General features: G+C 41.4%; 1 protein-coding gene across 1 annotated transcript in view; it reads left to right on the forward strand.

The window, feature by feature from the left end:
* The first annotated feature begins 11,659 nt into the window (after positions 1-11,659).
* LOC128691762 (ras-GEF domain-containing family member 1B-like) overlaps positions 11,660-27,054 on the forward strand; it is a 169,981-nt gene continuing 154,586 nt past the window's right edge. The window contains exon 1 of the mRNA XM_070101052.1: positions 11,660-12,220. Coding sequence (XP_069957153.1) covers positions 12,170-12,220 — 51 coding nt within the window. The 5' untranslated portion in view covers positions 11,660-12,169. The remainder of the gene's footprint in view (positions 12,221-27,054) is intronic.

The raw sequence follows: 27,054 nt of genomic DNA on the forward strand, positions 1-27,054 counted from the left end.
CATCTCCCAAAATCTCTCTCTCTCCTCTGCATTCCTCTCTTCTCCAGGTGCATACACGCTTATTATGACCCACTTCTCGCATCCAACCTTTACTTTAATCCACATAATTCTTGAATTTACACATTCATATTCTCTTTTCTCCTTCCATAACTGATCATTTAACATTACTGCTACCCCTTCCTTTGCTCTAACTCTCTCAGATACTCCAGATTTAATCCCATTTATTTCCCCCCACTGAAACTCTCCTACCCCCTTCAGCTTTGTTTCGCTTAGGGCCAGGACATCCAACTTCTTTTCATTCATAACATCAGCAATCATCTGTTTCTTGTCATCCGCACTACATCCACGCACATTTAAGCAACCCAGTTTTATAAAGTTTTTCTTCTTCTCTTTTTTAGTAATTGTATACAGGAGAAGGGGTTACTAGCCCATTGCTCCCGGCATTTTAGTCGCCTCATACGACACGCATGGCTTACGGAGGAAAGATTCTTTTCCACTTCCCCATGGACAATAGAAGAAATAAAAAAGAACAAGAGCTATTTAGAAAAAAGAGAAAAACCTAGATGTATGTATATATATATATGCATGTGCGTGTCTGTGAAGTGTGACCAAAGTGTAAGTAGGAGTAGCAAGATATCCCTGTTATCTTAGCGTGTTTATGAGACAGAAAAAGAAACCAGCAATCCTACCATCATGCAAAACAGTTACAGGTTTTTGTTTCACAGTCATCTGGCAGGACGGTAGTACTTCCCTGGGTGGTTGCTGTCTACCAACCTACTACCTACAATACATACACTAAAACATACACACACAACACATACACAACACACATCGTTGTTTGTGTAACATGGTTTGTGTATTGTGTAAGATCGTTTGTGTATTGTGTAAGATCGTTTGTGTATTGTGTAAGATCGTTTGTGTATTTTGTATGATCCTTGTGTATTGTGTAAGATCGTTTGTGTATTTTGTATGATCCTTGTGTATTGTGTAAGATCGTTTGTGTATTGTGTATGATCCTTGTGTATTGTGTAAGATCGTTTGTGTATTGTGTAAGATCCTTGTGTATTGTGTAAGATCGTTTGTGTATTGTGTAAGATCCTTGTGTATTGTGTAGGATCGTTGTGTATTGTGTAGGATCGTTGTGTATTGTGTAAGATCCTTGTGTATTGTGTAGGATCGTTGTGTATTGTGTAAGATCCCTGTGTATTGTGTATGATCGTTGTGTATTGTGTAAGATCCTTGTGTATTGTGTAGGATCCTTGTGTATTGTGTAAGATCCCTGTGTATTGTGTAGGATCGTTGTGTATTGTGTAAGATCCTTGTGTATTGTGTAGGATCCTTGTGTATTGTGTAAGATCCCTGTGTATTGTTTAACATGGTTTGTGTATTTTGTATGATCCTTGTGTATTGTGTAAGATAGTTGTGTATTATGTTCTCGGGTCGTTGCCTCTTCTCTCTACGCTCGAGGAAGAATAGAAGAATGAAGAGGAGAGAGATGAGGATAACTGGGACCTTGATTAGAGAAAATTAAAGAAAATAAGAGTAAACAAAGACTGGGAGAAAGGATAGACTTAAGTAGAGAAAATAATACAAAACTTTCTTAATTGATGGCGCCAATTGTGTGTACTCACCTAATTGTGGTTGCTGGGGTCGAGTCACAGCTCCTGGCCTCGCCTCTTCACTGGTCGCTACTTGGTCTAAACTCTCTCTATGCTTTATGAGCTTTATCATACCTCGTCTTAAAGCTATGTATGGATCCTACCTCCAATACGTCACTTTACAGATTATTCCACTTCCTGACAACTCTATGGCTGAAGAAATACTTCCTAATATCCCTTTGATTCATCTGAGTCTTCAATTTCCAATTGTAACCTTTTGTGTGTGTGACCCCTTGTGTGTGTGTGCTCACCTACTTGTGGTGCAGGGGCCGATACTCAGCTCCTGGCCCCGCCTCTTCACTGAACGCTACTAGGTCCTCTCTCTCCCTGCTCCATGAGCTTTATCATACCTCGTCTTAAAACTATGTATGGTTCCTGCCTCCACTACATCACTCGCCAGACTATTCCGCTGCCTGACAACTCTCTGACTGAAGAAATACTTCCTAAGATCCCTTTGATTCATCCGAGTCTTCAACTTCCAATTGTGACCTCTTGTTTCTGTGTCCCCTCCCTGGAACATCCTGTTTCTGTCCACCTTGTGTATTCCACGCGGTATTTTCTATGCCGTTATGTCTCCCCTAACCCTCCTGTCCTCCAGTGCCGTCAGGGCAATTTCCCTTAACCTTTCTTCATAGGACATTCCCCTTAGCTCTGCAACTAACCTTGTCGCAAACCTTTGCACTTTCTCTAATTTCTTGACGTGCTTGACCTGGAGTGGGTTAAAAACTGGTGCTGCATACTCCAGTATGAGCCTGACGTACACGGTGTACAGTATCTTGAACAATTCCGTATCGGAACGCTGATCTCAGGTTTGCCAGGCACCCATATGCTGCAGCAGTTATCTGGTTGATTTGTGCTTCCGGAGACGTGCTCGGCGTTATACTCACCCCAAGATATTTCTCCTTGAGTGAGGTTTGCAGTCTTTGGCCACCTAGCCTACACTCTGTCTGCGGTCTTCTTTGCCCTTCCCCGATCTTCATGACTTTGCATTTGACAGGGTTGAATTCGAGAAGCCAGTTTCTGGACCAGGTGTCCAGCCTGTCCAGATGTCTTTGAAGTCCTGCCTGATCCTCATCTGATTTAAACTTCTCCTCATTAACATAGTCTGCGAACAGGGACACTTCTGAGTCTATCCATTCCATCATGTCATTTATATATACCAAAAATAGCACTGGTCCTAAGAGCGACCCCTGTGGGACCCCGCTCGTCACAGGCGCCCACTGTGATACCTCATCACTTACCATGACTCGTTGCCTCTCTGTCAGGTATTCTCTGATCCATTGCAGTGCCCTGATCCTCTAGCTTCTGCACTAATCTCTTGTGTGGAACTGTGTCAAAGGCCTTCCTGCAGTCCAAGAAAATGCAATCAACCCACCCCTCTCTCTCATGTCTTCTGTTATTTTGTCATAAAACTCCAGAAGGTTTGTGACACAGGATTTACATTCCATGAATTCGTGCTGGTTGTCATTTATACTCTAGGTGCTCCACCACTCTCCTGACAATCTTCTCCATGACTTTGCATACTATACACGTCAGTGACACTGGTCTATAGTGCCTCTTTTCTGTCTCCTTTTTTAAAAATGGGAACTACATTTTCAGTCTTCCATAAACCAGGCAGTTGCCCAGTTTCAAGGGATGTGTTGATTGTGGTTAGTGACACATACAGCATCTCTGCTCCCTCTCTAAAGACCCACGGGAAGATGTCCGGTCCCATTGCCCTTGTGGTGTCAAGGTCACTTAGCAACTTCTTCACCTCCTCCTCAGTTGTGTGTATGTCATCCAACACGTGTTGGTGTGTTCCTTGTTGGTGTCCCCCTCTGTTCTGTCTTCCCAGAGTCCTTCTTGTCTCCACTGTAAATACTTCCCTAAATCTCGTGTTGAGCTCAGCACATACCTCTTGATCATATGAGTTCTCCACCTTCTTTCCTCAGCCTGATCACCTGGTCTTTGACTGTTGTCTTCCTCCTAATGTGGCTATACAGCAGTTTCGGGTCAGTCTTGATTTTCGATGCTATGTCGTTTTCGCACTGTCGCCGGGCTTCCCTCCTTACCTGTGCATACTCGTTTCTGGCTTTTCGACTGATCTCCTTATTTTCCTGGGTCCTTTGTCTTCTGTACCTTTTCCAGTCTCTGTTGCACTTAGTTTATGCCTCCCTAAGCACTCGCTTTGGTCTTCCCATTATTTCGGTTCCCCTTGGGAACAAACTGTGTGTGTGTGTACTTACCTAATTATGGTTGCGGGTGTCCAGCCATAGCTCCTGGCCCCACTTTCCTCTGTGTATGTGTGTGTGTACTCACATAATTATGGTTGCGGGTGTCCAGTCATAACTCCTAGCCCCACCTCTTCTGTGTGTGTGTGTGTGTGTGTGTGTGTGTGTGTGTGTGTGTGTGTGTGTGTGTGTGTGTGTGTGTGTGTGTGTGTACCATGCCTACACAAAACTGACTTGCTAATCTGTACATGGAATTTGTACCCAAAAATAATTTTAAAATACACTGCCTGATTTTTGCTTCGATTCCTACACAAGTTATACTGTGAACACCGTTATTAATACGACTGTGTATAGAGGGGTTGTATTATAGGAAAGAATAAGCTCTACACAGAGTGAAGTATGACTTGATAAAGCTCTACACAGAGTGAAGTATGACTTGATAAAGCTCTACACAGAGTGAAGTATGACTTGATAAAGCTCTACACAGAGTGAAGTATGACTTGATAAAGCTCTACACAGAGTGAAGTATGACTTGATAAAGCTCTACACAGAGTGAAGTATGACTTGATAAAGCTCTACACAGAGTGAAGTATAACTTGATAAAGCTCTACACAGAGTGAAGTATGACTTGATAAAGCTCTACACAGTGTGAAACGACTTGATAAAGCTCTACACAGTGTGAAACATGACTTGATAAAGCTCTACACAGTGTGAAACATGACTTGATAAAGCTCTACACAGTGTGAAACGACTTGATAAAGCTCTACACAGTGTGAAACATGACTTAAAGCTCTACAGAGTGTGAAATATGACTTGATAAAGCTCTACACAGTGTGAAACATGACTTGATAAAGCTCTACACAGTGTGAAACATGACTTGATAAAGCTCTACACAGTGTGAAACGACTTGATAAAGCTCTACACAGTGTGGAACATGACTTGATAAAGCTCTACACAGTGTGGAACATGACTTGATAAAGCTCTACACAGTGTGGAACATGACTTGATAAAGCTCTACACAGTGTGAAACATGACTTGATAAAGCTCTACACAGTGTGAAACATGACTTGATAAAGCTCTACACAGTGTGGAACATGACTTGATAAAGCTCTACACAGTGTGAAACATGACTTGATAAAGCTCTACACAGTGTGAAACATGACTTGATAAAGCTCTACACAGTGTGAAACATCACTTGATAAAGCTCTACACAGTGTGAAACATGACTTGATAAAGCTCTACACAGTGTGGAACATGACTTGATAAAGCTCTACACAGTGTGAAACATCACTTGATAAAGCTCTACACAGTGTGAAACATGACTTGATAAAGCTCTACACAGTGTGGAACATGACTTGATAAAGCTCTACACAGAGTGAAGTATGACTTGATAAAGCTCTACACAGAGTGAAGTATGACCTGATAAAGCTCCTTGCAGAGCTAAGTATGACCTGATAAAGCTCTATGCAGAGTTAAGTATGACCTGATAAAGCTCTATGCAGAGTTAAGTATGACCTGATAAAGCTCTATGCAGAGTTAAGTATGACCTGATAAAGCTCTACGCAGAGTGAAGTATGACCTGATAAAGCTCTATGCAGAGTTAAGTATGACCTGATAAAGCTCCTTGCAGAGCTAAGTATGACCTGATAAAGCTCTATGCAGAGTTAAGTATGACCTGATAAAGCTCTATGCAGAGTTAAGTATGACCTGATAAAGCTCTATGCAGAGTTAAGTATGACCTGATAAAGCTCTACGCAGAGTGAAGTATGACCTGATAAAGCTCCTTGCAGAGCTAAGTATGACCTGATAAAGCTCTATGCAGAGTTAAGTATGACCTGATAAAGCTCTATGCAGAGTTAAGTATGACCTGATAAAGCTCTATGCAGAGTGAAGTATGACCTGATAAAGCTCTACACAGTGAAGTATGACCTGATGAAGCTCTGTGCAGAGTAAAGTATGACCTGGTAAAGCTCTACACAGAGTGAAAGACTTAAAGCACTTCACGAGTGAAACAAATGATAAAGCTCTACGCAGAGTTAAGTATGACCTGATAAAGCTCTACACAGTGAAGTATGACCTGATAAAGCTCTACGCAGAGTGAAACTTGATAAAGTTTGTTATACCCTTTTAAATATGGTTATATTTCTAGGTATACCAGATATACTTCCCAGGTCCTAGGATATACTCCCCAGGTCCTAGTGTATACTTCCTAGATTCTGTGTACTCTCCAGGTCCTTGAGTATACCCCCTAGGTTGTAGGGCATATCCCCTAGGATCTAGAGTATACTCCGCAGGTTCTAGGGTGTATACTCCCCTGGTTCTAATATATACTCCCAAGGTACTTGGATATACTCCCTAGGTTCTAGGGCATACTCCTCAGGTCCTAGGATATCCCTAGGTTCTAGGATATACTCCTCAGGTCCTAGGATATATTCCCTAGGTTCTAGGATATGCTTCCCAGGTCCTATGGTATGCTCCCAAGCTCCTATGATATACTCCCAAGGTCCTAAGATATGCTCCCCATGTCTTAGGATATATTTCCCAGGTCCTAGAGTATACGCCCCAGGTTCTAGGGTATACTCCTCTGAGATCCTTGTAGGGACCATCTCCTTTACGATATACCTAAACAAACTCCCTGATCCATGTAGGCAAGGTATATCCTCCTCTAGATATATCCCCTTTACACCTGGCCATCATATAAGGCAGAAAATCGCATGTCCTCGCCACGCCCACACTAGTATAACTGCCAGAAATATTTCTCCTGGCCTGTGATTGAAATAAAGCACAGAGGGAACAGGTGTTTTGTCTGTCTGTTGGTGCTGGAAGTTTGTGCAGGTTGGGGGGAGAGGGGGGTGTTGCTATGGTGGGGGAGGACAGGTCAGTAATAGATTTACAGATAGATGGTTGTATAGGCTAATAGTGTGTTTGGTGTCTGTTGAAAGGGGGATTATAGATTCCTGTCTTCCTACTACCGTCCAGTAACTTTAACCATATTGTATAAGCTAGCATTGCATACTGATGATAATCATAATAATCTTTATTTCTACAAGTACATGTACAAGGTATACAGATAATAGCTGACATCAGTGACATACTACTATATAGAAAGTCCCTTGTTATGCTGAGCATTTCCCGCAAATTAAGTCTGTTTTGTCCCAGGATGCGACCCACACCAGTCCACTAACACCCAGGTACCTATTTTACTGCTAGGTGAACAGGGACAACAGATGTCTTACGGAAACACGTCCTAATGTTTTCCAGCCATACCGGGGATCGATTCCCGGACCTCAGTGTGTGAGCTGGGTGCGCTACTGATCAGTGTTGTATTTAATGTTGTATAAAACATTAGTTGCATAAGTGAAAGTGTATAAGGAATGTAAGAAGGTTGCAAGATTTACCTGTCATCTTACAAGGTGGTGAGAACCTGCAGTAATCCTGTCAGAGTACAAAACGTTTAACTGGCTTCCGTTCCACACTGATGATGTTTAGTCTGAGAAAATATCTTTGATTTTAATTGAAAAACTGAAAATTCCCCTTTAAAAAATGGTGCTTTTTCCTTAAAAAAGGGTGTTATCACCTTAAAGGGTGTTATCACCTTAAAGGGTGTTATCACCTTAAAGGGTGTTATCACCTTAAAAAAGGATGTTATCACCTTAAAAAAGGATGTTATCACCTTAAAAAAGGATGTTATCACCTTAAAAAAGGATGTTATCACCTTAAAAAAAGGGTGTTATCACCTTAAAAAAAAGGGTGTTATCACCTTAAAAAAAGGGTGTTATCACCTTAAAAAAGGATGTTATCACCTTAAAAAAAGGGTGTTATCACCTTAAAAAAGGATGTTATCACCTTAAAAAAAGGGTGTTATCACCTTAAAAAAAGGGTGTTATCACCTTAAAAAAGGATGTTATCACCTTAAAAAAAGGGTGTTATCACCTTAAAAAAAAGGGTGTTATCACCTTAAAAAAAGGGTGTTATCACCTTAAAAAAGGATGTTATCACCTTAAAAAAAGGGTGTTATCACCTTAAAAAAGGATGTTATCACCTTAAAAAAAGGGTGTTATCACCTTAAAAAAAGGGTGTTATCACCTTAAAAAAAGGGTGTTATCACCTTAAAAAAAGGGTGTTATCACCTTAAAAAAGGATGTTATCACCTTAAAAAAAGGGTGTTATCACCTTAAAAAAGGATGTTATCACCTTAAAAAAAGGGTGTTATCACCTTAAAAAAAGGGTGTTATCACCTTAAAAAAGGATGTTATCACCTTAAAAAAAGGATGTTATCACCTTAAAAAAAGGGTGTTATCACCTTAAAAAAGGATGTTATCACCTTAAAAAAAGGGTGTTATCACCTTAAAAAAGGATGTTATCACCTTAAAAAAAGGGTGTTATCACCTTAAAAAAAGGGTGTTATCACCTTAAAAAAAGGGTGTTATCACCTTAAAAAAAGGGTGTTATCACCTTAAAAAAGGATGTTATCACCTTAAAAAAAGGGTGTTATCACCTTAAAAAAGGATGTTATCACCTTAAAAAAAGGGTGTTATCACCTTAAAAAAAGGGTGTTATCACCTTAAAAAAGGATGTTATCACCTTAAAAAAAGGATGTTATCACCTTAAAAAAAGGGTGTTATCACCTTAAAAAAGGGTGTTATCACCTTAAAAAAGGGTGTTATCACCTTAAAAAAGGGCGTTATCACCTTAAAAAAGGGTGTTATCACCTTAAAAAAAAGGTGTTATCACCAAAAAAAAGGGTGTTATCACCTTAAAAAAGGGTGTTATCACCTTAAAAAAGGGTGTTATCACCTTAAAAAAGGGTGTTATCACCTTAAAAAAAAGGTGTTATCACCAAAAAAAAGGGTGTTATCACCTTAAAAAAAGGGTGTTATCACCTTAAAAAAGGGCGTTACCACCTTAAAAAAGGATGTTATCACCTTAAAAAAGGGTGTTATCACCTTAAAAAAGGGCGTTATCACCTTAAAAAGGGTGTTATCACCTTAAAAAAGGGCGTTATCACCTTAAAAAGGGTGTTATCACCTTAAAAAAGGGCGTTATCACCTTAAAAAAGGGCGTTATCACCTTAAAAAAGGGTGTTATCACCAAAAAAAGGGTGTTTCCCTTTCCTTAATAAAGGGTGTTTTCCCCTATCTACTTAGAGATTGAAGGGGAGCAGAAAGGGAGAATGTGTATATAAGGAGAAACTTGGAAGAGGGAAGAAAAGGGAAGGGAAGAGGAGAAATGAAAGGGGTGATTAGAGAATTGGGGAGAGAGAGAGAGAGAGAGAGAGAGGATGAGAGATAACAATGGTGAGAGATAGTGGAAATAATATTTCTCAGGTTATCAGGGAGGGGAGACAGTGAGAGATAATTTCCAGATGATATTTCTCAGCGGTGTGTTGGACCAGGCTTGTCTGGTGCTGGACCAGGCTTGTCTGGTGCTGGACCAGGCTTGTCTGGTGCTGGATCAGGCTTGTCTGGTGCTGGATCAGGCTTGTCTGGTGCTGGATCAGGCTTGTCTGGTGCTGGATCAGGCTTGTCTGGTGCTGGACCAGGCTTGTCTGGTGCTGGATCAGGCTTGTCTGGTGCTGGATCAGGCTTGTCTGGTGCTGGATCAGGCTTGTCTGGTGCTGGATCAGGCTTGTCTGGTGCTGGATCAGGCTTGTCTGGTGCTGGATCAGGCTTGTCTGGTGCTGGATCAGGCTTGTCTGGTGCTGGATCAGGCTTGTCTGGTGCTGGATCAGGCTTGTCTGGTGCTGGATCAGGCTTGTCTGGTGCTGGATCAGGCTTGTCTGGTGCTGGATCAGGCTTGTCTGGTGCTGGATCAGGCTTGCCTGGTGCTGTATCAGGCTTGTCTGGTGCTGGATCAGGCTTGTCTGGTGCTGGATCAGGCTTGCCTGGTGCTGGATCAGGCTTGTCTGGTGCTGGACCAGGCTTGTCTGGTGCTGGATCAGGCTTGTCTGGTGCTGGATCAGGCTTGTCTGGTGCTGGATCAGGCTTGTCTGGTGCTGGATCAGGCTTGTCTGGTGCTGGATCAGGCTTGTCTGGTGCTGGACCAGGCTTGTCTGGTGCTGGATCAGGCTTGTCTGGTGCTGGATCAGGCTTGTCTGGTGCTGGATCAAGCTTGTCTGGTGCTGGATCAGGCTTGTCTGGTGCTGGATCAGGCTTGTCTGGTGCTGGATCAGGCTTGTCTGGTGCTGGACCAGGCTTGTCTGGTGCTGGATCAGGCTTGTCTGGTGCTGGATCAGGCTTGTCTGGTGCTGGATCAGGCTTGCCTGGTGCTGTATCAGGCTTGTCTGGTGCTGTATCAGGCTTGTCTGGTGCTGGATCAGGCTTGCCTGGTGCTGGATCAGGCTTCTCTGGTGCTGGATCAGGCTTGCCTGGTGCTGGATCAGGCTTGTCTGGTGCTGGACCAGGCTTGCCTGGTGCTGGATCAGGCTTGTCTGGTGTTGGATCAGGCTTTCCTGGTGTTGATCAGGCTTGTCTGGTGTTGGATCAGGCTTGTCTGGTGTTGGACCAGGCTTGTTGGTGCTGGATCAGGCTTGTCTGGTGCTGGATCAGGCTTGCCTGGTGCTGGACCAGGCTTGTCTGGTGCTGGATCAGGCTTGCTTAGTGCTGGATCAGGCTTGTCTGGTGCTGGATCAGGCTTGCCTGGTGCTGGATCAGGCTTGCCTGGTGCTGGATCAGGCTTGTCTGGTGTTGGACCAGGCTTGCCTGGTGCTGGATCAGGCTTGTGTGGTGTTGGATCAGGCTTTCCTGGTGTTGATCAGGCTTGTCTGGTGTTGGATCAGGCTTGTCTGGTGCTGGATCAGGCTTGTCTGGTGCTGGATCAGGCTTGCCTGGTGCTGGATCAGGCTTGCCTGGTGCTGGATCAGGCTTGTCTGGTGTTGGACCAGGCTTGCCTGATGCTGGATCAGGCTTGCCTTGTGCTGGACCGGGTTTGCCTGGTGTTGGTCCAGGCTTGCCTGGTGCTGGTCCAGGCTTACCTTGTTCTGGACCAGTCTTGTGCTGGACCGGGTTGCCTGGTGTTGGTCCAGGCTTGCCTGGTGCTGGTCCAGGCTTACCCTGTGCTGGACCAGTCTTGTGCTGGACCGGGTTGCCTGGTGCTGGTCTAGGTTTACCTTGTGCTGGACCAGTCTTGTGCTGGACCGGGTTGCCTGGTGCTGGACCAGGCTTACCTGGTGCTGGACCAGGCTTACCTGGTGCTGGACCAGGCTTACCTGGTGCTGGACCAGGCTTACCTGGTGCTGCTTCGGTTTCGTCTTGAACACTTGTGACTGGTGCATGGGACGAAGTAACAGGTAACAGTACAACAGGTAACAGTAACAAACAACAGAGAAGTTTGATATTGAAAACACTAAGTATTGAGACTGAAATTATTTCTCTCTCACATCCTCCCTCACCCAAGAAAGGGTTGTAAGGATGAGGGTAAGAGAGGCTTTTAAGTGTTAACGGCTTGAACAACCAGCATGAACCACGTACACAAACTTGAGACACCTGCGATATATGAACACGCTGTACATGAACTTTTCTGAAATATATAACCCTCTAAATCCCTGGGTTATTTCACATTCTCTTGCAAGCAGCAAGGATAATGTAAGCCAGGGGAATTAACACTAGTGGAAAGTCAGGCTTAGTGAGCAGAGGGCATAGAGGCGAGTCTTCCCCTCGTTTTACGTGATTGTGACCCTTGTATAGTGTTGTTGGTTAGTGTGTTGTAGATTTAGAAGTCTAAATAATCATATGTGAGTGTATGTGTGTGCTCATATGTGAGTAAATTTGTTGAGCTCTGACAACATTTCAGTGCTGGGTCAGGAAATGAGTTAGGACCATGACTGAACTGTGGGTAGTTGAAAGTTGAAGGTGTGTGGCCATGGCGTGGCCCCCTGTGGCCAGGCTTGGCCCTGTGTGAGGAGGGGGTCATAACGTGGCCCTGTGGCCCCTTGTTGGCCAAGCTTGGCACTGTGTTAGAGCTAGAAGTTGGCCCTGTTTGAGGGTCACTGTTGTGTGTCACTGTGTAAGGAGCAACAGCTGGTAAGATCTTCACAAGAGTGTCAGAAACCAAGTGACCGCTGACGTTGACCGCAGCCGCCGCCGCAGCCGCAGGAGGAGGAGGAGGAGATGGTGGTGTCGTGGTTGAGGAACCAGCTGCCAGCTGGCTATGTCTTGAAAATACTATGAGCAAGGGTGCCATCTGCAGTGTGCATCATGGGTGTACCACCACCTGCCAGGCCCCCACAACCTCATAACCCCACCACCACCTGCACCACTACCTTCAACACCACCTGCACCACCACCTGCCAGGGAAGGAACCATGGCCATGTACTTCTATGCCGCCAAGTTACATGTACCGTCCTTCCTGAAGGTAAGTACCTGCTATGTTAAATCACTCTTTGACACATGTTTCTGATACTCTTCTGGGACGGGAACTTGGACCATGGTCCATGCATGTAGCGCTGGACCACTAGTAACCTCTGTGAGTGTTTTATACAGCTCTAGAATAATTTATTAGATACAGTGGCTAATTAGGTCCAACTTTGAAGTACTGGGTAGGGCCCATCTTGTAGCACTGGGAAGGGACCCACCTTCTAGTACTGAGTAGGGCCACCTTTGCCCCAAAAAGAGCCAGGATTGACCACCACCATCACACCACCACCACCATCCTGAACCGTTGACACGAGGCAGGGTGGATTAATGTTTACACGAAATTCTGACCATGTCATCTGAATGTCACGGCAGAAATCGTGATTATCAGACCATGCGACGTTTTTCCAGTCTTCAACTGTTCAGTTTTGGTGAGCCTGTCCCCACTGTAGCCTCAGTTTCCTGTTCTTAGCTGACAGGAGTGGAACCTAGTGTGGTTAACTGCTGGAACCCATCTGCTTCAAGGTTCGACATGTTGTGCGTTCATAGATACTCTTCTACATACCAGTGTTGTAACACACGGTTGTCTGAGTTACTATCACCTTCCTGTCAGCTTGTACCAGTCTGGTCATTCTCCTCTGACATCTCTCATTATCAAGGTGTTATCACCCACAGAACTGCCACTCACCGGATGTTCTATATTTTTCACACCATTCTATGTAAACTCTACAGATTGTTGTGTGTAAAAAACAGTTTGAGAGATAGTTAAACCACCTCGTCTGTCTGACACCAACAGTCACTCAAACCACCTCGTGTGTCTGACACCAACAGTCACTCAAACCACCTCGTGTGTCTGACACCAACAGTCACTCAAACCACCTCGTGTGTCTGACACCAACAGTCACTCAAACCACCTCGTGTGTCTGACACCAACAGTCACTCAAACCACCTCGTGTGTCTGACACCAACAGTCACTCAAACCACCTCGTGTGTCTGACACCAACAGTCACTCAAACCACCTCGTGTGTCTGACACCAACAGTCACTCAAACCACCTCGTGTGTCTGACACCAACAGTCACTCAAACCACCTCGTGTGTCTGACACCAACAGTCACTCAAACCACCTCGTGTGTCTGACACCAACAGTCACTCAAACCACCTCGTCTGTCTGACACCAACAGTCACTCAAACCACCTCGTCTGTCTGACACCAACAGTCACTCCACGATGGTTCAACTCACTTAGATCACATTTCTTCCCCATTCTGATGTTCAACCTGAACATAACCGAACCTCTTGATCATGTCTGCATGATGTTAGGCAATGAAATGCTGCCACGTGATTGGCTAAGTAGATCATTCATTAACGAACAGATGTACCTAATATAGTGTCCACTGAATGTGTATATAATACGCAGGAAGCTTGTGTATGTGCTGATGCTGTGCTCTCAGAAGATATACACAGTGTATTCTGGTGATATACACAGTGTATTCTGGTGATATACACAGTGTATTCTGGTGATATACACAGTGTATTCTGGTGATATACACAGTGTATTCTGGTGATATACACAGTGTATTCTGGTGATATACACAGTGTATTCTGGTGATATACACAGTGTATTCTGGTGATATACACAGTGTATTCTGGTGATATACACAGTGTATTCTGGTGATATACACAGTGTATTCTGGTGATATACACAGTGTATTCTGGTGATATACACAGTGTATTCTGGTGATATACACAGTGTATTCTGGTGATATGCACAGAGTATTCTGGTGATATACACAGTGTATTCTGGTGATATACACAGTGTATTCTGGTGATATACACAGTGTATTCTGGTGATATACACAGTGTATTCTGGTGATATGCACAGAGTATTCTGGTGATATACACAGAGTATTCTGGTGATATACACAGAGTATTCTGGTGATATACACAGTGTATTCTGGTGATATACACAGTGTATTCTGGTGATATACACAGTGTATTCTGGTGATATACACAGTGTATTCTGGTGATATACACAGTGTATTCTGGTGATATACACAGTGTATTCTGGTGATATACACAGTGTATTCTGGTGATATACACAGTGTATTCTGGTGATATACACAAAGTATTCTGGTGATATACACAGAGTATTCTGGTGATATACACAGTGTATTCTGGTGATATACACAGTGTATTCTGGTGATATACACAGTGTATTCTGGTGATATACACAAAGTATTCTGGTGATATACACAGAGTATTCTGGTGATATACACAGTGTATTCTGGTGATATACACAGTGTATTCTGGTGATATACACAGTGTATTCTGGTGATATACACAGTGTATTCTGGTGATATACACAGTGTATTCTGGTGATATACACAGTGTATTCTGGTGATATACACAGAGTATTCTGGTGATATACACAGTGTATTCTGGTGATATACACAGAGTATTCTGGTGATATACACAGTGTATTCTCGTGATATACACAGTGTATTCTGGTGATATACACAGAGTATTCTGGTGATATACACAGTGTATTCTGGTGATATACACAGTGTATTCTGGTGATATACACAGTGTATTCTGGTGATATACACAGAGTATTCTGGTGATATACACAGAGTATTCTGGTGATATACACAGTGTATTCTGGTGATATACACAGAGTATTCTGGTGATATACACAGTGTATTCTGGTGATATACACAGAGTATTCTGGTGATATACACAGTGTATTCTGGTGATATACACAGAGTATTCTGGTGATATACACAGAGTATTCTGGTGATATACACAGTGTATTCTGGTGATATACACAGAGTATTCTGGTGATATACACAGTGTATTCTGGTGATATACACAGTGTATTCTGGTGATATACACAGTGTATTCTGGTGATATACACAGAGTATTCTGGTGATATACACAGTGTATTCTGGTGATATACACAGTGTATTCTGGTGATATACACAGAGTATTCTGGTGATATACACAGTGTATTATGGTGATATACACAGTGTATTCTGGTGATATACACAGTGTATTCTGGTGATATACACAGAGTATTCTGGTGATATACACAGAGTATTCTGGTGATATACACAGTGTATTCTGGTGATATACACAGTGTATTCTGGTGATATACACAGTGTATTCTGGTGATATACACAGAGTATTCTGGTGATATACACAGTGTATTCTGGTGATATACACAGTGTATTCTGGTGATATACACAGAGTATTCTGGTGATATACACAGTGTATTCTGGTGATATACACAGTGTATTCTGGTGATATACACAGTGTATTCTGGTGATATACACAGTGTATTCTGGTGATATACACAGAGTATTCTGGTGATATACACAGTGTATTCTGGTGATATACACAGAGTATTCTGGTGATATACACAGTGTATTCTGGTGATATACACAGTGTATTCTGGTGATATACACAGTGTATTCTGGTGATATACACAGTGTATTCTGGTGATATACACAGTGTATTCTGGTGATATACACAGTGTATTCTGGTGATATACACAGTGTATTCTGGTGATATACACAGTGTATTCTGGTGATATACACAGAGTATTCTGGTGATATACACAGAGTATTCTGGTGATATACACAGAGTATTCTGGTGATATACACAGTGTATTCTGGTGATATACACAGAGTATTCTGGTGATATACACAGTGTATTCTGGTGATATACACAGAGTATTCTGGTGATATGCACAGAGTATTCTGGTGATATACACAGAGTATTCTGGTGATATACACAGTGTATTCTGGTGATATACACAGTGTATTCTGGTGATATACACAGTGTATTCTGGTGATATACACAGTGTATTCTGGTGATATACACAGTGTATTCTGGTGATATACACAGTGTATTCTGGTGATATGCACAGAGTATTCTGGTGATATACACAGTGTATTCTGGTGATATGCACAGAGTATTCTGGTGATATGCACAGAGTATTCTGGTGATATGCACAGAGTATTCTGGTGATATGCACAGAGTATTCTGGTGATATACACAGAGTATTCTGGTGATATACACAGTGTATTCTGGTGATATGCACAGTGTATTCTGGTGATATGCACAGAGTATTCTGGTGATATACACAGAGTATTCTGGTGATATGCACAGTGTATTCTGGTGATATGCACAGTGTATTCTGGTGATATGCACAGAGTATTCTGGTGATATACACAGAGTATTCTGGTGATATACACAGAGTATTCTGGTGATATGCACAGAGTATTCTGGTGATATGCACAGAGTATTCTGGTGATATGCACAGAGTATTCTGGTGATATGCACAGAGTATTCTGGTGATATGCACAGAGTATTCTGGTGATATACACAGAGTATTCTGGTGATATACACAGAGTATTCTGGTGATATGCACAGAGTATTCTGGTGATATGCACAGAGTATTCTGGTGATATGCACAGAGTATTCTGGTGATATACACAGAGTATTCTGGTGATATACACAGAGTATTCTGGTGATATGCACAGAGTATTCTGGTGATATGCACAGAGTATTCTGGTGATATACACAGAGTATTCTGGTGATATACACAGAGTATTCTGGTGATATGCACAGAGTATTCTGGTGATATGCACAGAGTATTCTGGTGATATGCACAGAGTATTCTGGTGATATACACAGTGTATTCTGGTGATATACACAGAGTATTCTGGTGATATGCACAGAGTATTCTGGTGATATGCACAGTGTATTCTGGTGATATACACAGAGTATTCTGGTGATATACACAGCGTATCCTGATATACACAGTGTATTCTGATATATACAGTGTATCCTGATGATATACACGGTATATTCTGGTGATATACACAGTGTATTCTGGTGATATACACAGAGTATTCTGGTGATATGCACAGAGTATTCTGGTGATATGCACAGTGTATTCTGGTGATATACACAGAGTATTCTGGTGATATGCACAGAGTATTCTGGTGATATACACAGTGTATTCTGGTGATATGCACAGTGTATTCTGGTGATATGCACAGTGTATTCTGGTGATATGCACAGTATTCTGGTGATATGATATTCTGGTGATATACACATTCTGGTGATATACACAGTGTATTCTGGTGATATACACAGTGTATTCTGGTGATATACACAGTGTATTCTGGTGATATACACAGTGTATTCTGGTGATATACACAGAGTATTCTGGTGATATACACAGTGTATTCTGGTGATATACACAGTGTATTCTGGTGATATGCACAGAGTATTCTGGTGATATACACAGAGTATTCTGGTGATATACACAGTGTATTCTGGTGATATACACAGTGTATTCTGGTGATATACACAGTGTATTCTGGTGATATACACAAAGTATTCTGGTGATATACACAGAGTATTCTGGTGATATACACAGTGTATTCTGGTGATATACACAGTGTATTCTGGTGATATACACAGTGTATTCTGGTGATATACACAGTGTATTCTGGTGATATACACAGTGTATTCTGGTGATATACACAGTGTATTCTGGTGATATACACAGAGTATTCTGGTGATATACACAGTGTATTCTGGTGATATACACAGAGTATTCTGGTGATATACACAGTGTATTCTCGTGATATACACAGTGTATTCTGGTGATATACACAGAGTATTCTGGTGATATACACAGTGTATTCTGGTGATATACACAGTGTATTCTGGTGATATACACAGTGTATTCTGGTGATATACACAGAGTATTCTGGTGATATACACAGAGTATTCTGGTGATATACACAGTGTATTCTGGTGATATACACAGAGTATTCTGGTGATATACACAGTGTATTCTGGTGATATACACAGAGTATTCTGGTGATATACACAGTGTATTCTGGTGATATACACAGAGTATTCTGGTGATATACACAGAGTATTCTGGTGATATACACAGTGTATTCTGGTGATATACACAGAGTATTCTGGTGATATACACAGTGTATTCTGGTGATATACACAGTGTATTCTGGTGATATACACAGTGTATTCTGGTGATATACACAGAGTATTCTGGTGATATACACAGTGTATTCTGGTGATATACACAGTGTATTCTGGTGATATACACAGAGTATTCTGGTGATATACACAGTGTATTATGGTGATATACACAGTGTATTCTGGTGATATACACAGTGTATTCTGGTGATATACACAGAGTATTCTGGTGATATACACAGAGTATTCTGGTGATATACACAGTGTATTCTGGTGATATACACAGTGTATTCTGGTGATATACACAGTGTATTCTGGTGATATACACAGAGTATTCTGGTGATATACACAGTGTATTCTGGTGATATACACAGTGTATTCTGGTGATATACACAGAGTATTCTGGTGATATACACAGTGTATTCTGGTGATATACACAGTGTATTCTGGTGATATACACAGTGTATTCTGGTGATATACACAGTGTATTCTGGTGATATACACAGAGTATTCTGGTGATATACACAGTGTATTCTGGTGATATACACAGAGTATTCTGGTGATATACACAGTGTATTCTGGTGATATACACAGTGTATTCTGGTGATATACACAGTGTATTCTGGTGATATACACAGTGTATTCTGGTGATATACACAGTGTATTCTGGTGATATACACAGTGTATTCTGGTGATATACACAGTGTATTCTGGTGATATACACAGTGTATTCTGGTGATATACACAGAGTATTCTGGTGATATACACAGAGTATTCTGGTGATATACACAGAGTATTCTGGTGATATACACAGTGTATTCTGGTGATATACACAGAGTATTCTGGTGATATACACAGTGTATTCTGGTGATATACACAGAGTATTCTGGTGATATGCACAGAGTATTCTGGTGATATACACAGAGTATTCTGGTGATATACACAGTGTATTCTGGTGATATACACAGTGTATTCTGGTGATATACACAGTGTATTCTGGTGATATACACAGTGTATTCTGGTGATATACACAGTGTATTCTGGTGATATACACAGTGTATTCTGGTGATATGCACAGAGTATTCTGGTGATATACACAGTGTATTCTGGTGATATGCACAGAGTATTCTGGTGATATGCACAGAGTATTCTGGTGATATGCACAGAGTATTCTGGTGATATGCACAGAGTATTCTGGTGATATACACAGAGTATTCTGGTGATATACACAGTGTATTCTGGTGATATGCACAGTGTATTCTGGTGATATGCACAGAGTATTCTGGTGATATACACAGAGTATTCTGGTGATATGCACAGTGTATTCTGGTGATATGCACAGTGTATTCTGGTGATATGCACAGAGTATTCTGGTGATATACACAGAGTATTCTGGTGATATACACAGAGTATTCTGGTGATATGCACAGAGTATTCTGGTGATATGCACAGAGTATTCTGGTGATATGCACAGAGTATTCTGGTGATATGCACAGAGTATTCTGGTGATATGCACAGAGTATTCTGGTGATATACACAGAGTATTCTGGTGATATACACAGAGTATTCTGGTGATATGCACAGAGTATTCTGGTGATATGCACAGAGTATTCTGGTGATATGCACAGAGTATTCTGGTGATATACACAGAGTATTCTGGTGATATACACAGAGTATTCTGGTGATATGCACAGAGTATTCTGGTGATATGCACAGAGTATTCTGGTGATATACACAGAGTATTCTGGTGATATACACAGAGTATTCTGGTGATATGCACAGAGTATTCTGGTGATATGCACAGAGTATTCTGGTGATATGCACAGAGTATTCTGGTGATATACACAGTGTATTCTGGTGATATACACAGAGTATTCTGGTGATATGCACAGAGTATTCTGGTGATATGCACAGTGTATTCTGGTGATATACACAGAGTATTCTGGTGATATACACAGCGTATCCTGATATACACAGTGTATTCTGATATATACAGTGTATCCTGATGATATACACGGTATATTCTGGTGATATACACAGTGTATTCTGGTGATATACACAGAGTATTCTGGTGATATGCACAGAGTATTCTGGTGATATGCACAGTGTATTCTGGTGATATACACAGAGTATTCTGGTGATATGCACAGAGTATTCTGGTGATATACACAGTGTATTCTGGTGATATGCACAGTGTATTCTGGTGATATGCACAGTGTATTCTGGTGATATGCACAGTATTCTGGTGATATGCACAGAGTATTCTGGTGATATACACAGAGTATTCTGGTGATATACACAGAGTATTCTGGTGATATGCACAGAGTATTCTGGTGATATGCACAGTGTATTCTGGTGATATACACAGAGTATTCTGGTGATATGCACAGAGTATTCTGGTGATATACACAGAGTATTCTGGTGATATACACAGAGTATTCTGGTGATATACACAGTGTATTCTGGTGATATACACAGAGTATTCTGGTGATATACACAGAGTATTCTGGTGATATACACAGTGTATTCTGGTGATATACACAGAGTATTCTGGTGATATACACAGTGTATTCTGGTGATATACACAGTGTATTCTGGTGATATACACAGTGTATTCTGGTGATATACACAGTGTATTCTGGTGATATACACAGTGTATTCTGGTGATATGCACAGTGTATTCTGGTGATATGCACAGAGTATTCTGGTGATATACACAGTGTATTCTGGTGATATACACAGTGTATTCTGGTGATATACACAGTGTATTCTGGTGATATACACAGTGTATTCTGGTGATATACACAGAGTATTCTGGTGATATACACAGCGTATCCTGATATACACACTGTATTCTGATATATACAGTGTATCCTGATGATATACACGGTATATTCTGGTGATATATACAGTATGTTCTGGTGATATACACGGTATATTCTGGTGATATATACAGTATGTTCTGGTGATATACACAGTATGTTCTGGTGATATACACGGTATATTCTGGTGATATACACAGTATATTCTGGTGATATACACAGTATATTCTGGTGATATACACAGTATGTTCTGGTGATATACACGGTATATTCTGGTGATATACACAGTATGTTCTGGTGATATACACGGTATATTCTGGTGATATACACAGTATATTCTGGTGATATACACAGTATGTTCTGGTGATATACACGGTATATTCTGGTGATATACACAGTATATTCTGGTGATATACACAGTATGTTCTGGTGATATACACTGTATATTCTGGCGATATACACAGTATATTCTGGTGATATACACAGTATATTCTGGTGATATACACAGTATGTTCTGGTGATATACACTGTATATTCTGGTGATATACACAGTATGTTCTGGTGATATACACAGTATGTTCTGGTGATATACACGGTATATTCTGGTGATATACACGGTATATTCTGGTGATATACACAGTATATTCTGGTGATATACACAGTATGTTCTGGTGATATACACGGTATATTCTGGTGATATACACAGTATGTTCTGGTGATATACACAGTATATTCTGGTGATATACACAGTATATTCTGGTGATATACACAGTATGTTCTGGTGATATACACGGTATGTTCTGGTGATATACACGGTATATTCTGGTGATATACACGGTATATTCTGGTGATATACACAGTATATTCTGGTGATATACGCAGTATATTCTGGTGATATACACGGTATATTCTGGTGATATACACGGTATATTCTGGTGATATATACAGTATGTTCTGGTGATATACACGGTATATTCTGGTGATATACACAGTATGTTCTGGTGATATACACGGTATATTCTGGTGATATACACAGTATATTCTGGTGATATACACAGTATGTTCTGGTGATATACACGGTATATTCTGGTGATATACACAGTATGTTCTGGTGATATACACAGTATATTCTGGTGATATACACAGTATATTCTGGTGATATACACAGTATGTTCTGGTGATATACACAGTGTATTCTGGTGATATGCACAGTGTATTCTGGTGATATGCACAGAGTATTCTGGTGATATACACAGTGTATTCTGGTGATATACACAGTGTATTCTGGTGATATACACAGTGTATTCTGGTGATATACACAGTGTATTCTGGTGATATACACAGAGTATTCTGGTGATATACACAGCGTATCCTGATATACACAGTGTATTCTGATATATACAGTGTATCCTGATGATATACACGGTATATTCTGGTGATATATACAGTATGTTCTGGTGATATACACGGTATATTCTGGTGATATATACAGTATGTTCTGGTGATATACACAGTATGTTCTGGTGATATACACGGTATATTCTGGTGATATACACAGTATATTCTGGTGATATACACAGTATATTCTGGTGATATACACAGTATGTTCTGGTGATATACACGGTATATTCTGGTGATATACACAGTATGTTCTGGTGATATACACGGTATATTCTGGTGATATACACAGTATATTCTGGTGATATACACAGTATGTTCTGGTGATATACACGGTATATTCTGGTGATATACACAGTATATTCTGGTGATATACACAGTATGTTCTGGTGATATACACTGTATATTCTGGTGATATACACAGTATATTCTGGTGATATACACAGTATATTCTGGTGATATACACAGTATGTTCTGGTGATATACACTGTATATTCTGGTGATATACACAGTATGTTCTGGTGATATACACAGTATGTTCTGGTGATATACACGGTATATTCTGGTGATATACACGGTATATTCTGGTGATATACACAGTATATTCTGGTGATATACACAGTATGTTCTGGTGATATACACGGTATATTCTGGTGATATACACAGTATGTTCTGGTGATATACACAGTATATTCTGGTGATATACACAGTATATTCTGGTGATATACACAGTATGTTCTGGTGATATACACGGTATGTTCTGGTGATATACACGGTATATTCTGGTGATATACACGGTATATTCTGGTGATATACACAGTATATTCTGGTGATATACGCAGTATATTCTGGTGATATACACGGTATATTCTGGTGATATACACGGTATATTCTGGTGATATATACAGTATGTTCTGGTGATATACACGGTATATTCTGGTGATATACACAGTATGTTCTGGTGATATACACGGTATATTCTGGTGATATACACAGTATATTCTGGTGATATACACAGTATGTTCTGGTGATATACACGGTATATTCTGGTGATATACACAGTATGTTCTGGTGATATACACAGTATATTCTGGTGATATACACAGTATATTCTGGTGATATACACAGTATGTTCTGGTGATATACACAGTGTATTCTGGTGATATACACAGTATATTCTGGTGATATACACAGTATGTTCTGGTGATATAAGCAGTATGTTCTGGTGATATGCACAGTATATTCTGGTAATATACACGGTATATTCTGGTACACAGTATACTCTGCTAATATTTACAGATAAGGTTCAGTGCTTTAGCCTAATTGACTGTTCAGAGCGAGTATAAAAAGTATTTAATTCATTGGTGTGTGTGTGTGTGTGTGTGTGTGTGTGTGTCTGTGTGTCTGTGTGTGTGTGTGTGTGTGTGTGTGTGTGTGTGTGTGTGTGTGTGTGTGTGTGTGTGTGTGTGTTCACTAAGTTGTGTTTGCGAGGGTCGAGACTCAGCTCCCGGCCCCGCCTCCCTCCTTGACGGCCATCACTGATTTCTGGACTCTGGGACTCACCATATCTACTTTTGAAGCTGCGTATTGAGTTTGCCTCACCACTGCTGCCTCGTCCTAGTCATTCTACGTCACACACACACACACACACATGCACAATTCAATCTGGGGGCCCTAAGGTGGTATTCTATGCAGTGATGTATAACCCACCACAGAACTGCAGGAGGCCAAGAGAAGAATATGAAGAGAGAAACAGAGCAATGGTGGACAAACTAGCCGAGGTAGCCGGGTAGAGCAAAGTTGCTAGTTATGGACGATTTCAATCACAAGGAGATTGATTGGGACAACCTAGAGCCACATGGGGGTCCTGAAACATGGAGAGCCAAGATGATGGATGTCCTGCTGGAAAACCTCATGCATCAACAAGTTAAATACACTACCAGACTACCAGAGAGAGGTGAGGATGATCCAGCAAGACTGGACCTCGTGTTCACATTGATTAATTCAGACATTGAGGACATCACATACGAGAGGCCCTTCGGAGCTAGGGAAGGGAAATCCTGTCACAAACCTACTGGAGTTTTGACAAGGTAACGGAAGTACGACATGAGAGAGGTGGGTAGTTTGAATTTTCTTGGACTGCAAGAAGGCCTTCGACAAAGTTCCTCACAAGAAGTTAGTGCAAAAGCTAGAGGATCAGGCACGCATAACAGGAAACGCACTGCAATGGATCAGAGAATACTTGACAGGGAGGCAACAGCGAGTGATAATACGTGATGAGGTGTCACAGTGGGCTCCTGTGACGAACGGGGCTCCACAAGGGTCAGTCCTAGGTATTTGTGAATGACATGACGGAAGGGATGACTCAGAAGTATCCCTGTTTGCAGATAATGTGAAGTTAATGAGGAGAATTAAATCAGATGAGGATCAGACAGGACTACAAAGAGACTAAGGCTGGAAGCCTGGTCCAGCAACTGGCTCCTCGAATTTAACTCCGTCAAATGCAAAATCATGAAGATCGGCAAAAGGCAAAGAAGACTCAAGGAAAAGGGTATTGGGGTGAGTATAATACCGAACACATCTCCTGAAGCGCACATCAACCAGATAACTGCCGTATGGGCGCCTGACAAACCCAAGAATAGCGTTCCGATACCTCAGTAAGGAATCGTTTAAGACTCTGTACGCTGTGTACGTCAGGCACGTACTGGAGTATGCAGCACCAGTTTGGAACCCACACTTGATCAAGCACGTCAAGAAATTAAAGAAAGTGCAAAGGTTTGTAACAAGACTAGTCCCAGAGGTAAGGGTAATGTCCTACTAAGAAAGGTTAAGGGAAATCGGCCTGACGACACTGGAAGACAGGAGGGTTAGGGGAGACATGATAACGACATAAAAAATGCTGCGAGGAATTGAGGTGGACAGAGACGGGATGTTCCAGAGATGGGAGACAGAAACAAGGGGTCACAATTGGAAGTTGAAGACTCGGATGAGTCACAGGGATGTTAGGAAGTATTTCTTCAGTCATAGAATTGTCAGGAAGTGGAATAGTCTAGAAAGTGGCGTAGTAGAGGCAGGAACCATACATAGTTTTAAGATGAGGTATGATAAAGCTCATGGAGCAGGGAGAGAGAGGATCTAGTAGCGATCAGTGAAGAGGTGGGACCAGGACTTACGAATCGAACCCGGCAACCACAAGTGAGTACACACATTAAAAATCAGGTCAGAGATTGCTGGCAGATATTTACAAATATTCACAAAGTTAAGCAGTAAACATTAAAGACACCTCACCGGGGAGCCACAGATTTTGTCTTCATAAACCTCAAGTAACATCAGGGCATTAGAACCTTCAGAAAATTGACGTAGTTTAACACAAACCCCAAGTTACCTCATCCTTATATATTTCCCAGAAGACTGTCTTCGAAGCTGCTGTTTCGTAAATGCGGGGTTATATGTTAATGAATTCGTTATTAACGAAGTTGAAAATGTGCAGGAGTTATTAGGTTTAAAGGTGATGTTAAACGTAGAGTTGTTTAACGAGTTTGCAGCTGCAGTTTATGCTACACTTGTGAAATATAAGAGAGAGTAAATTTGCTGGGTCAGACCTCGTTGGTAAATTGTGTTGTGGATGAAGTGTTGTGTGTTGTGTTGTGTTGTGTTGTGTGTTGTGTGTGTTGTTGTTGTGTGTGTGTGTGTGTGTGTGTGTACCCACCTATTTGCGGGTTGCAGGGGTCGATTTATAGCTCCTGGCCCTGCCTCTTCACTGATTGCTACTAGGTCCTCTTCCTGCTCCATGAGCTTTGTCAAACCTCGTCTTAAAACTATGTATGGTTCCTGCCTCAACTAAGTCACTTTCTAGGCTATTCCACTTCCTGACAACTCTATGACTTAAGAAATAATTCCTAACATCCCTGTGTTTCTGTGTCCCATCTCTGTAACATCCTATGTGTGTGTGTTGGGGTTCCATACCAACACAATACTCCAAGATGGGTCTGACACATGTCGTGTATAAGGGTTCATAATACCTTCTTGTTGGTGCTCCTGTAAGCTGCCTTTGTATCTACCACTGTCAAGTTTGTTGCAGCAGTTACCTGCCACAAACGTGACTGTACTCTGTGTCTGGTCTTTGTCCTTCCTTGATTTGCGTAAGTTTGCATTAGCTAGGGTTAAACTCCAGAAGTCGCTTGTCGGAATAATGTTGCAGTGTGTGCAGATGCATACGTGGTCTTTCCTGGGTTGCTGCTGTTTGTATTTTCATAAGTTTTATGTATGCAAACAGTGTCACTTTTGATTCGATTTCTTCTGTCATGATTTTTGCATATAAGGAAATGGTATTGGTTCAAGTACTGACCCTTGTGGAACCCCACTTGTCACACTCGCCCCATCACAACACCACTCGTTTCCGTTAAGCATTCCTTGATCCAGTATTGTGCTTTCCCTGTAATTCCTTCCTGCTCCTCTAGCTTTTCTGCCAGACTTTTGTGGGATATTGTATCAAGCACCTTCTCACATTCTAAAAATATACAGTTCAGTCTCTCCTGCCAAACTTTCGTTACCTTATCGTAGGTAGTTTTGTGAGACAGGATTTATCTCTTAAAT

Source organism: Cherax quadricarinatus, chromosome 75 (genome assembly GCF_038502225.1).
Source record: "Cherax quadricarinatus isolate ZL_2023a chromosome 75, ASM3850222v1, whole genome shotgun sequence".
Lineage (NCBI taxonomy): Eukaryota > Metazoa > Arthropoda > Malacostraca > Decapoda > Parastacidae > Cherax > Cherax quadricarinatus.